Raw genomic sequence first — 15128 nt, 5'->3', positions numbered from 1 at the left:
TCTTAAAATTATAACCTGTAGGTCTCAGGGAGTTTTTCACATTCTTGGCAGCAGCAGGAAGGCTTTCATTTTCATATTGGCAGAACCAGACCTTTCTGGAGATCATTTGGTTGTTCATGTCATTTTCTGACAGTTTCAGAAGCAGAGTGAAATTTAAGGAGACATCATCAAAGTAGGTAGTAAGCTGTCCTGAGGACACTGTCAAAACACTGAGGTGGAACTTCCTGTTGTCTGTAGAGCCCACTCTATCCAGTTAAAACTACGTAGGTTACCTCTGAGAAAAATTTACATCCCTCATACACATTTGATTAGCCACTTGCAATTCTGTCCTTAACTGTCTCAAATGCTGTGCTGTTGGAGAATCCAGAACTACTAAGTGCTACTAATGCCCTACAAAGCTCTCAAGTGGTGATTTCTAAAACTTACAAGCAGATGCTTTTGTATGAGAGTCATTGCCAAAAGTTGTCCGTTTCTCAGTTTTCAACTGAGATAATACTGGGCAAACCCTATATTGAACTGAGCTTCAATTAAGGGTAGTGTGTAAGTATGCTTCTGTGAGTATTGCCAAGTGAAACATTTTTGTCTGGTTCAAAAGATAACACGTGCACAAATATATATTGTATATGTGTGGACTGCACACTGGGAATGTTCAATTACTAAATAATCTGTGATTTTTTTTTAAGTTTTGTGTTTTGTTTTCTGTAGGATATGCTTAGTTCTAATTACCTTTTGAGAAGAAACCACAGGGAAAAAATAGTGTTCAGTTTCTGTAAGCAAAGAAACTATGATGTGTCTGTCTTTGAGGTCCTCTCTGGAATAAATACAGAATTTTTGTTGTCTTCAGGATTTGTGAAACAGTTTCCTTGTTAATACTGGTTTTTTATCCTTTTTAGGACTGTGACTCTAGACCATGCAACAGACAGTGCAAAAATAATTGGAAAAGAAACTCTAAACATGTTTCACACAATGAAACTGAACATATCTGATATGCGAGGGGTGAGTTAATGGGAAAACCCAAATTTATTCTCTTTGTCAACTTTCTTTGTTCACAGATTTTTAGTTCTCCATGGTAGGTGACAATTAAACTTACGCAAAAGAGTAGGCCGTAAACAGCTTTGGTAAATTAGGCTATCCAACCATACTGTGTTTTGTACATTTACCACTATAACCTTTGAAAAGCACAGTTACAAAGCCATAACTGTAAAAGAAAATTTTGTTGTGACCTGGATTAATCCACAACTTGAATAAAACAGCTTACGGTTACAAAGACTGTATATTCTGCAGTTTTATTACTGCATGTAAATTTTATTTTGTCTTAGAATTTTCAGTAAACTTTTACACAGTTGTTAGTTAAGCAACTAATATAGATACTGTTTATAAGTCCAATCAGAGATACAGATCAGAGGAGCTTTTGATCTAGACTGCAAGTCTTAGAGCCAGCATAGTTACCAGCCCATGGTTTAGCCTTTGTTTGAAAGTGAATTGCTGGCTCTTTTGAATTATGACTTATTTTAGAACACTTTCTAATCTCAGCGGTTCTGTCATACCAGTGTAAACCAATGATGAAACTGTTCTGGCATCAGCCATTTCTTAAAATGGAGCTGATTAAAATTCTTCCTCTGACCAGATATCTCTGTTCAGTTCTGGAGGGGCCATTCAGTCATAGATTATATCATCAAGTGCAGGTATATCTGAGGTCCCTGAGTGGTATTCATTTCAACTGACTTCAGTCATCTCCAATGCCTATGTCTGTATTGGAGCTAGTCCCCTTAAGCTTGAGTTATGTGCCCTTTTCCTCTCTCTACACAAAAAAAAAAAAAAAAAGTTGGGGGGGGGGTCCTAAAGTGATATCCTTCACTGTTGATGCCCACACTTGGGCAGGTTAATCCACTTGTCTTGCAGGCTTAACGTAACACTACTTCAATCTCTCCTCTTTTTAAAAAAATAAAAAATAAATAAAAATAAAAAAATCCCTAAGTTCTAGAACTCAATCTAGAAATATTTGAAAGCAAAAAGATAAAGGTGCAAAGAAAAACTTTTTGCAATGATGTTTTAATAGCCCATTAATCACAACTAAAAAACTGGTAACAAATAATATCCTTGCTGTGTGTTTATAGGAGAAGACCTGGTGAAAATACCCTCACTGGCTCCTCTACATGCTCCTCAACATGCTTTCTGAGTCCTATACACAATTTTTGGACGTGTAGCCATATTTAATACTAATCACTTTTCCTGCTCAGTACTTCTGTATTTTGAATGTCTAAGAAATTTCATAATAAATGCATTTTTTCATGGGCCTGTTGACAGCACTTTTCTGTATCAGAGAAGTTAAGATGGTATTATCTTTGTAATTTCTTAATTGTTGGATTTTGGTGGATTATCCTGGGATTTGTTTGGGATATTTTCAGTGACTATTTATGTGTTTTTCAGTGTACCTTTTCTCATTCTCTTCCACCCCTACAGCAGGTAACCAGTTTGAGAAGGAAAAGGGAATGCTATTATGAACTTGTTGTTACTATATTTATTATTTTGAAAACATAAAATTAATGTATTAATGTTTTGGATTTAGGTTGGAATTCAGGTACAGCAGTTAGTTCCCATCAGTAAAACCACTTCGGCTCATTCAGCAGTACAATCTGGACACTTACCTGGTGGATCACATTCAGTTATTGATCTTTTTCATGTTCAGAAAGCAAAAAAGTGCTCAGAAGAAGAACATAAGGAAGGTCAGTAAGTTTTGTCCTTTGCACGTGTGATAATGATCAGTTCTTGAAGGCTTGAACTTAGATTATCTTTCTGAATACTTTTCCTATATTACACAAGTATAAATTATTTAATATAAACTCACTGAGAGCATGTTTTGCTGCTGAAATATTAACAGTAACTTCAAAATAAAAAGTTACATGATTATGCCATACACAGTATAAACTATTGAGCAATGAGAACTAGAAATTAGCTTCACTGTATCTTGAGACTTCAGAGTTTTTAACTATCAGATGATCATTCTGTGTTTTGTTTTCATATGTATAGTATTTGTTGCTGCTATGGACCTTGAAATATCTTCTGATTCAAGAACTTGCACTTTTCTTCCGTCTCGTGGTACCCATCTCACGTCTGGTCTCAATTCTAATGTTAACAAGACTGAGTCTGCTGTCAAATGCAATGGCTTGCATACTCCTATCAGCGTAAAATCCAGGCTTAATTTGAGTATTGAGGTTCCTTCTGCTTCCCAGGTAAAACTCAAGAATATAAAATAACTTTTTTATAAGCCCCCTTTAAGTATTGAAAGACCACAATGAGGTCCCAGCCTTTCTTTATAGAAGAGGGGCTCCAGTCCTCTGATCACCTTCATGGCCCTCCTCTGGATTTGCTCTAACAGCCTCACATCCTTCTAGTGCTGGGGTCCCCAGATCTGGATGCAGCCCTCCATATGGGGCCTCATGAGAGCAGTGGGGGACAATCCCCTCCCTCGCCCTGCTGGCCACTCCTCTGGTGACGCAGCCCAGGATGCAGTTGGCCTTCTGGGCTGCAGGCTCCTACTGCTGGCTCACGTTGATCTTTTCATCGATCAGAACCACCAAGTCCTTCTCCGCAGGGCTGCTCTCAATTAGTTCTTCCCTTCCTTCTGTTGTATCAGCTGCACCTCTCCCTACAAATACAAATTATGGTTTTTTGGTTGTCTGGCTGTTTTTTTGTTCCTTTGTTTTTTAACAAAGGAAGACCCTTATTTCTAGCCCCTATAAGCAGGTATCTGGTTTTAAAGGTCAGTTATGAGCAAGTTGCACTGAATTCTGTAGGTGTCTTAGGTGTAAACAGACTTGAATACTTTACTTAAAATTCTGTAGTTTTAATTTCTGTAACTCTGCAAAAGCAATTGCTGATGTTTTGTTAACAACTTTCCCAAACATCTATACGTTTGTAGAAGCCAAGTGTGCTTTTGGCAGAAAACATTTTTTTCTGTAAAGCAATACTAAAGCTAACTCAAGACGTACAAGCAACCTGACTGAACAATGTGGAGCTCCTCCACTTTTTCAGGTTATCCTATAGAAGCAGTATGTAAGATTATTACATTAAAAAAATGTAAAAAATGCAGTAGCTGTGCAGTATAGTTCCTGTAGCTTCGGTGACCTTATGGCACAATAGGCTCATCTTTTCTTTTGCGTAATAACCATATTATAATATGGAAATCAGTACAAGGAAAGAGTGGTGACAGTCCTGTAATGCTGCTTATATACACTGTGTTAGGAAAGGAACAGCAAGATTATTTTAAAACCAGGATTTCCAGAAGATCTTTATAGGATTATTATACATAGCAATCTCCAAATCTTCTTCTTAAAGGTGAAAGGTAAAGTTTTCTAGCAGTCCTATGGAGTCTCCTTTAGTAGAACTTACAGGAAAAACTACATACTTTGACTCAAATTTTACTTGTGAGAAAAATTACACTTTAAATCTGCTTGTCATATTCATTTCCTCACTTCTGCACTTGTCACTGTATATGCCAACAACTTTTAGGTACTGAGCAGTCATCTCAGTTATTTCAAGTTGATAGTTGATGGTAAATACCAATTGCAGTAAGGAAAAAGTTGAATCTAAAGCTCATTTCTTTGTCAAAATCTATGGCGAAAATCTGACAGCTTGCAAACATATGTAATAGTGTTAAAGTAAGTTGATAACATTTTACCATAGAATGATATAAAGAAAAATTAATTGCTTACTGTTTTGAACCAGATAACAATTTAGCATTCGTATCAACATGTCAGCTGTATAATTTGAACTCAGAATTTGTTTTCTTATCTGTAGAGGAAAACTTGTATGTAACTTGTGATGAGAACCCTAAATATCATGAAAAGATAAAACTGAGCATTCATATTTACTGGTCTGTGTTAAATAACTTTTTTAATTTACATCTTGCTGCTGCAGAGAGTGTCAGGTCGCCAAATGTGTTTGCATACGCAGATTAAATTTTTTTTCAAAATTCAAAGACTATATAGAACTTTTTTTTTTTTTGGGGGGGGGGGGGGGGGGGGGGGGGTGTTAAAATTAACTTTGTGATATATTCCTCAGAACCTAAAAGCTTTTTTGTATTTGTAGCTAGATAAGTCTGTGCTAGAAGCTCTGCCACCTGATCTCCGAGAACAAGTAGAGCAAATATACACCATTCAGCAAGGAGAGACTTATGGAGAGAGCAAAAAAGAGCCAATAAATGGATGTAGCACTGCACTTCTCTCACAACCAGTTGGAACAGTGCTTTTACAAGTACCAGAGCTCCAAGAACCAAATGCCAATGTGGGAATTAATGTAATTGCCTTGCCAGCTTTCTCACAGGTAGGATGTTTGCACGGTATCAATAAACATCAACTTTCTACCTACAGGGAGAGTTAACAGCTTTTTTTGAGCCAGAATTACTATAGTCTGTTACTTACTCAAAATTTATTTATGATCCTTTAATATCTTTAAAAAGCCTGTGCTTTCAAATGTAACTTGCTCCATCACAAACCAAGTGTGATACACATTTATTAAAGATTTATAGTCATCTGTATGTCCATGGTTTTGCTGTTACTTAATGTAAAGCCCCTTATTTACACTTCGCTTTGCAATCTAGTGTGTAAATAGCTGTTTTTCTGCATTGCAGCTGAATTACACTGCACCGTCAGTCAAAAGTCAAGCCGTCCTAAAATCAGCTTAGCTAGTCACAGGAGACTCACTCTATTTAAGTGGATGCTCTGATGGTGTAAAGCCAGCCTACTAGCTTCTGTAGATGTGATTGTTCATATCACATTCCTGGGAGAAAAGCAGGCATGGCTAAGATTGTGCATATCTCCATAATTTTGGAACAAGAAGCTGGTTCAGGACAAGGAAAGAGCAAAGTTGTTTCTCAGAGTAGTGGCCTGGAAGGGGAGCCGGTACCTGGTAATGATGCTCCTAGTGATATTCCACCCTTCAATCCAAGGTGGTGCTGAACCGATGTAGGGTTAAAAAAATAAAATAAAAAAAATCCCAGATTGAAATACCCAAAGATACAATATCTTGCATATGCATCATTTAAAATTATTTTTAATACTGCTCAATTTTATTTTTGTTTGCTCTGTCATTGCTACATGGCTGTTATCAGATGAAGTGATGTCACCAAATCAGATTTAGAGAGATGTTTGCTGCTGTTTCTGGGGCATAATGCTGCTTAGCTGACAAAGAATGCTTTGGAAATTAGATAGAAATTCCTGACCTGCTTTCGCTAAACAGTAATTAATGCATAATTATTATTTAAAAGATGTGCAGTCCATTCTGCTACTAAAATTTCTTCACCTCAATCCAAGTTGATTGGTTCAAAACCAGTTGAATCAGTTTTCATTCCTGAACCGCAAAACTGGCTATTCCACATGGGGATATCGTGAGAACAGTAAAGGAATTCTCCATTCCTCAGCTGTTTTAAATTACACACTTAAACTCTTGCCTATCAATGAATGCATCTTGGACTTGCGGGTTAAATTATGCTGTGAAATCACATCCCTCCTCACTTGGTTTACCACTCAGTACTCTTTTTCAGAGGAAGTTATAACTATGTATGTCTTTCTATAAAAATTGCATTTAGTTTATCATATTTATGCCTCATCTATGTATTACGCAGTTGAGAATTAATTATTTTTGTTTTTTAATAACAGTATTACTTTTTGAAACTGCGTTAGAAATCTGTAATTTGCACGCTCAGTTTGCACTGTTTTCCTGTCTCTTATCTCCTAGTGCATTTCGTGACTGCGTTACTTGATCCAAACACGTCAGCTTAGGAGAGCATCATTTTATTTTGAAGATGTAGTTCAAGAATAGGCTTTTTTCCTATTAATTTGTAGGGAATATTGTTGTGGTTTAACCCCCATAGGCAGTTCAGCAGCACATAGCCGCCTGCCCACTCTCCCCAGGTGGGATGGGAGAGAGAACTGGAAAGGTAAAAGTGAGAAATCTCATGGGTTGAGATGAAGACAGTTTAATAGGTAAAACAAAAGCTGCATGCGCAAGCAAAGCAAAAAAAAGGAATTCATTCACCACTTCCCATCAACAAGCAGATGTTCAGCCACTTCCAGGAAAGAAGGGCTCATCATGTGCAGTGGTTTCTCTGGAAGGTGAATACCAACGCTCTGAATGTCGTCCCTCTTCCTTCTTTCCCCCAGCTTCTATTGCTGAGCATGACACCAGGTGGTACAGGAATCCACTTGGTCACCTGCCCGGGCTGTGTCCCGTCCCAGCTCTTGGTGCACCCCCGGCCTCCTGGCTGGCAGGGCAGCACGAGAAGCTGAACAGTGCTTGGCTCTGTGTAAGCACTGCTCTGCAACAAACGAAGTATCGGGGTGTTATCAACACTATTGTCATCACAAATCCAAAACACAGCATTGTGAGAGCGTCTATGAAGAAAATTAACTCTGTCCCAGCCAAAAGCAGGACGGATATCCATACTGTCTAGATATCCATACTATCTATTTGAGAATGCCTTATGCTTGTACTCCAGATTTTCTCCTGAAAACATTTAAGCTTCCTTTTTTGGAAACAAAAAGGGGAACTAAGATTCACAATTTTCATTTTCTCACTTAGGTCCGAGTTTAATGCATAATACATATATGGTTATATATATATACATAATACATACGTGGTTGGATAGCTCCTTCTTATTATTGTCAAAGTCTTTGTGGGTGGATATATTGTATGAGTATATACAAACAATTAACATCATTTTCATTCAAAACCTGGTAATAGACTTCAGATATAGAAAAGTGACAAGTCATTCCAAATTGAGTGTTTTACTACATCTCAGCAAGTGTAAATGATGCCCTGCCATCTTTTTATAGCTTAATTAGGTTTGTTTTTCAGCCTTTCATTCCTTTTGTCTGAACTGTCTTTATGTAACTAGGTGCCAAGTTGATAGTGATTTTTTCATTAGAAAACAAGTGGAAAATGTCCTTTGTTGCTGAAAGTTCTCCCATAAAAAGCATCTAGATATGTTGCATTCATTTAGGTCAGCTGCCGAAGTAATTTGAACATTTAGAAGTTGTAACTCTCTGCAGAAGCTGAATCCTATAAAAGGAAAGGATGAAAGAAATAAAGATTACAGATGCGTAGAAACAAATGACGTGTAGTAGTGGGGTTAACTCCTGGTGGCAAATTTGCACCATGTCCTTATATTGCCTTAACATGGTAAAGATGCTTTTTAAGCAAATTTGGACAGCACATCAAAAATACTGGTATCTATGCTGAATTTATAAAAATCGACATTTTCCATAACTTGAGGATGTGATACAGCTATGTGAAAGCTACATTAGGACAATGTCACTGGAGTAAATGTTACACTTTCACAGGGCAGTGGTGGGGGGGAATGACAAAACCATGGTCAGTTCCCTGTACTGCCTTATTTTTGAATGAATTAAGTCACGTCATGGAACAGTTGCAATTCACATACAAAAAAATGTTAATACTGGGCCTCCCAAATTCCTGAATTCTTGAATGCTTAGCCAGTGGACATTAACCTTTAAAAATAGTTTTATTAAATAAAATGTATATTTAAAAATAATGTAAGCCTTGATTGGTGACTACTAAGAGTTGATTGGTGATTTAAGACTTGATTGGTGACATTCCACTACAATGCTTCATTCTGTGCAATGCGTAGAGTGATTGAGGCCAGAGTTGTTCCCATTTCTTCCTTTAATTAGCGCATATTTCATGCGGTGAAAAATATGTTGGCACATGGAGTTCTAAAAATGCAAAAAACTTTGTTCTGACTTGATGACTTTTTACCTGTGGGAGCATGATCGTGTTTGTTATCAATATAATTTAGACATAACGTGTGAATGGCACAGTCTACTTTCCTGACAAATATATACATTTTACAGTTGAAAAAAATGATCAAATATCCATTGAAAATAAGGTGTAGCTCTTAGGTGCATCCCAGTATTTTAAATGTAGTATCTCCAATAATGGTAGAAACTGTATCGTGCACTTAGAATAGTAATACAGGTTTTGAGTAATTTTTGTTGTTGTTTGTACACATCTCAGAATTTTACCAGAGAAATGAAGGGCATTCTCCCACTGAGCAAATTTAATCCTCTAAATGATAGGTTTTCTTTTTATGAATTAGATTTTGCAGGCTATGAGTTGGAAACACTGTTCAAGAATATTGGGCAACTCAGAATACAAGAATAGAGGGACGCTAATTTGCTCATTCAGCCACATAGTGAGGGAAGATGATACATGACATTTTCTGTTGTCCATATGAGTATGGCAGTTGGCATACTCCCAAACGGTTTCCTATCTAGAATCCAAGCCCCTAGGCCAGTTGGAAGGGACTCTGTTTTTATCAGTCATTGAAGGGATGGACTACTAAAACCCTTTAGCAGTAGTTCAAAATATAAGGTAGCTGGATTTGTGTTTCTCGTATTTAAAGAAGCAAGACTATTCCCAAGGATATTTTGTCTGAGGAATGTAGCAGTATCAAAAGAAAAGGAGGAACAAAAGTCCAGTTGTCAAAGTGTTCATGTTTGGCAGTTGGAAGCAAATGTTCTCCAACTCGGGCTTAATTGTGCTGTTAATATAGCTGTACTGTATAATAGTAGGTGAATAAAGATGGAACATCTCGGGGGGGAGGGGTTATTAACACCTGTGATCATTTTTAATGGTTAGTGTGTTATATGCCCGTAAATAATAAATCTGTAAAATGTAGAGTAATGTTAAAAGGAAGGTTTTGTAGTTATTACAAGCATAGGTACATGAAGAAAATGTACAGCATATTTTATTTTACAGTGTTTCATCTGTATTTCATTTAGTTTTGCCTGGCATAAAATGTAAATACCGTTCTTATGTGGGTAATCTAGAGGAAAGCAAGCAGTGTTGCTCTCTGGTAAAATAATCAAATGAATCTTCTGTCACTGTTCAGGTGGACCCTGAGGTTTTTGCTGCGCTACCTGCTGAGCTGCAAGCAGAACTGAGAGATGCATATGATCAAAGGCAAAAGCAACTAGAACAGCAACCTGCTAATACTTCTGGTAAGTATGTATTAGTTGTACAATAGTTTTGTATAGGAGTTGTTTACTATTTGAAGAGATTTTCGCAACCCTAAATACAAACCAGAAAATATAAACAAAGCTTCTAGGACGATGCTGTGTTAAATTGAATTTCTGTATTTTTGGTAGACAGTGAGTTACCACCAGCTGTGGCCTCATTTTGCAAACAGATGCCTGGCTTTACTGAAATGGGTAGTTAATTCAATTCATTGGGACTGTGACACGAAACCGCTCGCATCCTTATGTTTGCAGAATGGAATGTAAACTTGGTATGTCTCGTGATTTAAAGTACTGCATCTTCAGTACTCAGTTTAGGTAAACATGTATGCTCAGATCAGCATCCTCTTGGTTTGTATAGCAGGGTTTCAGGGAGCTAGAGAGATGATTCATCTCACTGTGTCTGATGGATGATTTTACTCTGAGCTGATCACTTAGGTCTCCTATTTATAATCAGTTGAAGAAATGAGGTAACTTCCCTGTGAAAGTGTCATAAAATAGGTTGGAAATGCCAGTGGGTTCATTGTCAGTTTAATACTGCATTATTACAATGAAACCTTGATTTCAGTTAGTGGACTACTGCAGATAAAAGCAGTTTGGGGGCCTTTTTGCTGCTGTTTTTTTGATAATCACTAGTGGAAAGCCTTAATGGGTATCTAGGTTGGACAGTGCTCTAGGGTGAAGCAATTTGTCCAGTAGGCTTCAGATTTCACTAGCTGCTCATATTCAAGCGCTGAAATGCTTGATATTTAAAAGGTTCATGATTAAGTATACTAATGTCTAGCAGTGCTGTTCAAGTACTTAAACCATTGCCCATATCCGAAATGGCATGTGGAAGCTAAGTCATTTTATCTAGGTTATATTTTCCCAGATGATCCATAGATTATTAGGGAAGATACTTTTCAATGGAAAAGTACTAAATTTTAAATGTATTAATCACTGACTATTCCTGTCTTTTTTCAGTATCCAAAAATCCTTGCCTACACCTGAAGCATGCAACAATGAAAAACAAGAAAAAAATCAGGAAAAAAAATCCGGTCAGTCCTGCAAAAAAGATTCAGAGTCCTTTGAAAAACAAACTCCTGGGTAGCCCTGCAAAAAACATGCCAGCTACATCTGGAAGCCCACAGAAGCTAATAGATAGCTTTTTGAAACAGGAAGGAACAGCTGCTCAGGTAACTTTAACAGCTTGCTATGTCCATTTCTTTAGGCTTTGTCCATATTCACAAAACCAGCTTGTTTTCTTTCCTGGATTCTTTAGTATGTACTTATCTATACATGCATGTATATGGTATTACCATATTTGTCAGACTGAGCGTTACCAACTTTTATGTTTGGAGCAGCTGGAAGCAGTTCCATCGACTTCAGATTGTTCAGGCCCATCAGCTCTGCAGACTGAACAGCCTGGTTCGTTCAGGCCACAGGCACCCAACCTAGCTGGAGCTGTTGAATTCAATGACGTAAAGACGTTGTTGAAAGAATGGATAACAACTATTTCAGGTAAGGGATGGCATGCCAGCGATGATCTTGTATCACAAGGAAAACTATTTTTTTTAGCAGGCTTTTTGTACTTTGTTCCTTTTTCCTTCACTCTTCCTTTCACTGGTTACTTTTCACAGTAATCTTGAAGTCTTACTGCTTTGAAGTGTTGCGGTAACTTGATTCTTCCTGCACAGTTGTTGTTTCTTGTTCTTGCCTGCTCCTGTTTCTTGCTTAGCACCATGAAAACCCACCTGCTCTCTCTTCGGCCCTTTTGTCAGGCTCTTGTCATGTGCCTTGATGTTACTTCTATGAAAGGTTTTCCTTATTTTGCCCACCAGGTTAACAGCCATTAAGTGAGGAGGTTTTTAAAAGGAATTCCTTTCTTAGGAAGATGTCATTTTAGAGAGAAAGGAATGCATATTTTTACCTAAAAATGCCAGAAAGAATTCTAGGATAAAGTGCGAAAGTTTAACACTGTTGTTAAATTGTGATTTGAATTTCAACAAGATGTCACACAATTGGCAATCCCTTATTATCTTGGAAGATCTGACCTCCAAGATTCTTCATGTCCTTAACACTGCTATTCTCCTAAGAGTTTCAAAAGAGTTATTCCATTTGAAATCCATATTTCTTTTCCTTCGGTTAATATTAGCTTGGTTCTAATTTGTTCTTACAAGTGAGGGGAGGAAAAAAGAGGAGAGGTTGACAAGCCAGATATTTCAGGGTGTTGCGGTCCATTTATGTACAAAACTTGTGATGGTGGAGGGAGATATAGGAATACAGCAGTTGTCAAATTGGCACCTGATAGGCTAACACCGACATTTTTTTCTAGTATATTCTAATTATTCTATAATAATTTATTTAAATATACTTGGAGAAAGGTTCTCTTAGTTCTCTTCATTTTTTTAATATATTTTTCTTTTACAGATCCTATGGAAGAAGACATTCTACAGGTTGTGAAGTATTGTACTGATCTAATAGAAGAAAAAGATTTGGAAAAGTTAGATCTGGTGGTTAAATACATGAAAAGGTAGCTTAATTGCTAATGTTTGTGTTGTTTGGGCTGGTTTTGTTTGCAGTTATCCACTAGGTACTTCAGTGTGAGACCACAAGTCTATTAGGCATTCCATTGATGAATGTAAATATTTTAAGCTTAAATTTTATTTAAAAAATGGGGTGAAAAAGGTTGGGCTGATAAAATAGGTAATCTGTGAAAAAGCAAAAGTATCATTTAATATTATTTGCTACAAAGTGTTCTGTTTCCAGCCAGAGGATAATTTTTGTCATCATTGTCCCTTCATCCTGTTTTCATTTGTCATTGCTGTCTTAGATCTTTCATCTGTTTCATCTGATTTCAGTTCTGTATCCAGATCTGTCTCACCTCTCCAACCCTATTAAATATGTTTTTATTACTTAGTCACTGTGTTCCTTTTGCTTCTCCCATGTGTCAGGAAGCCCAAGTTCCCTTCATGACGTGTTTACTCTCTGATAGCTGTGCTGCTCAGCTTTCAGTGTCTTTGGTTTGGAAAATACTTAATTCTCAGAACTAATCAGCACCCAAAGGACTACAACAGTGTAAAAACTTTGTTACACTTTTGTATTATGGGATGTCTTTAGGCTTCAGAAAATGAGAAATGCTCAGTGCAGTTAACTGCTTTGTTGAATGCTGTATATTCTTTATAAAACTCTAGGGAAAGCATCACATCCCGCTCCTGGTGCTCCATGTATATGAGATGTGCACTGGTAGCAGTATGGCTCTCTGAAGGCTGATAAGCGTAGGACAAGGAACCAGGAGTCAAACAATACACAGTTGTCCATATGAAACTGATACCAGGTCCTACTAAGTTGTACGTGGAGGGGCCCCCTGCTCTCCTGTAATAGCCATCTAGAAGGGGATTTAGAGAGAGAAGACACAGGATGCATCTTAAAATGCCTGCCTTGGGCATTTTCTTCCTTTCATTTGCTTGTAGTGGCAGCTGAATGACGGAGGTAGCTCATACTTACCTCTGCGTGTCTGTGACTCTGTTCCACTTCTAGCAATACACACAACATAGTGCCCTCAATATGTGTTGTTATAATGCCTTAATTATGATGGCATTTGTTGGACGAAAGTTGTAGCATGTATGTCTTGGTTTGAGGAAGGAAAGATTGGGATCCAGAATCTTGCCATTTTTGATTCTTTAGTAAAGTTTTTAGAAGGCTACTGCTTTAATTACATGCTTACAACCACTGCAAAATGCTAATGTTTACGAACTGGTGACACTATTTACATCAGAAATATTGCTGGTGAATGTCAGCGGAACCTGTGGCATTAGCTAAGACTTGGTATATTTGAAGAGAGAAGGCTTTACCAAAATCAAGTCAAAATACAGCGTACTATTGTGATCTTGCTTTCCAGCGTGAAGACCAAAAGTAAATGTAAAAAAAAAAAAAAGTGGTTCTGTAGTTGTAATTTTCTCCCTCTTTTTTCCTTCTTCCCTTCAGGTTAATGCAATCATCCGTGGAATCAGTTTGGAATATGGCATTTGACTTCATTCTTGACAATGTTCAGGTAGTTTTACAACAAACTTACGGAAGCACATTAAAAGTTATCTGAACTTGTAGTAAAGAGCTTGATGAGAGCCTGGAGCTCTCTGCTAGCTGTGCCATAAGTGCTTGTGAGGTATTTGCAAAGTGCATGATAGTAATGCCCTGAGTTTTTATAATTTCAAATTTCTTTTTAAACAACAAAGTGTTTTGTACATTTCTTTTCAGAAAGTGCCAAATTTGTCAGTATTGCATGTAAATAATTGTGTTAAAATTCTTTTATTGTAGTATAGAATCTATTTACAAAATGTTTGTTTATAAAGTTTTATGGATTTTTACAGTGAAGTGTTTACAGTTGTTTAATAAAGAACTGTATGTATATTTTTGTACTGATTCTATTTTGTCATGCTTCAGTTGAATATAGCTAATCACTTTTATTAAAGCTGCAGCTTTGATTCATTTTACAATGACATGGTTCGACACCATGACCCTCCACTGATGTTATTACAGATATAAGGGAAGAATATTGGCTCGTTTTCTGTTTCATCCTTCAAAGACAGGAACCAGGGTAGCCCGGCCCATCCACAGCACACGTGGCGCTAGCTGAGGCATAGTTGCTCTCGGAGCTCTGTATATCCAGGTGCACAGCTGTCCCTGGAGCTGCATGCTCTTGAAGGAAAACGAAGGGTGAACAGTTACCCAAGGGAAGCACTGTATGCCAGGGAGTAGCTAACATGGAGCATGGTTTAAGTCTGTCTGTACCAGGCCTCTGAGTTGCTCTTGCTCTGGACAGAGCCACATTCTACTCTTCAACTACCACCCCAGAACGTTTATTTTCTCTGCAAGGTAACAAAATAGGTTGTAGTGAGTAGCAGAAGCCTTTCAAAAAATGGGTTTATACCTGGAACAACCCCAACAGTTTGTGTCCATGGCAGGGCTGTGTATGCTTGCATCTCTACAATTGGTGTTTTGGACTTCTTCTAGATGTATACCAGCCTCATCTAGTAACATTTGGCCATGTATCTTGAAGTAAAGCTGTTCTTCTCATTCTGAAGAGAATGAAGACTGCAGCAGGCAGTACAG

The 15128-nt window shown here is 37.5% G+C and overlaps 1 protein-coding gene across 9 annotated transcripts in view; it reads left to right on the top strand.

Annotated features, from left to right (window-relative positions):
- The window catches only part of REV1 (REV1 DNA directed polymerase), a 57193-nt gene extending 42774 nt beyond the window's left edge, over positions 1 to 14419 (top strand). For 7 of the 9 annotated variants that reach the window (XM_040573742.1, XM_040534240.1, XM_040542458.1 and 4 more), the window contains 9 exons: positions 894 to 996; positions 2570 to 2726; positions 3031 to 3233; positions 5092 to 5325; positions 9914 to 10022; positions 11001 to 11212; positions 11381 to 11537; positions 12447 to 12549; positions 14004 to 14417. In XM_040573742.1, coding sequence (XP_040429676.1) covers positions 894 to 996; positions 2570 to 2726; positions 3031 to 3233; positions 5092 to 5325; positions 9914 to 10022; positions 11001 to 11212; positions 11381 to 11537; positions 12447 to 12549; positions 14004 to 14115 — 1390 coding nt within the window. In that variant the 3' untranslated portion in view covers positions 14116 to 14417. Of the gene's footprint in view, positions 1 to 893; positions 997 to 2569; positions 2727 to 3030; positions 3234 to 5091; positions 5326 to 9913; positions 10023 to 11000; positions 11213 to 11380; positions 11538 to 12446; positions 12550 to 14003 lie in introns of all 9 variants that reach the window. The other 2 variants (XM_040565906.1, XM_040557892.1) reach the window with 2 other exon arrangements.
- The last annotated feature ends 709 nt before the right edge of the window (positions 14420 to 15128 follow it).

This window comes from Cygnus olor, chromosome 1 (genome assembly GCF_009769625.2).
Source record: "Cygnus olor isolate bCygOlo1 chromosome 1, bCygOlo1.pri.v2, whole genome shotgun sequence".
NCBI lineage: Eukaryota > Metazoa > Chordata > Aves > Anseriformes > Anatidae > Cygnus > Cygnus olor.
This window is presented reverse-complemented; position numbering and strand designations above follow the sequence as displayed.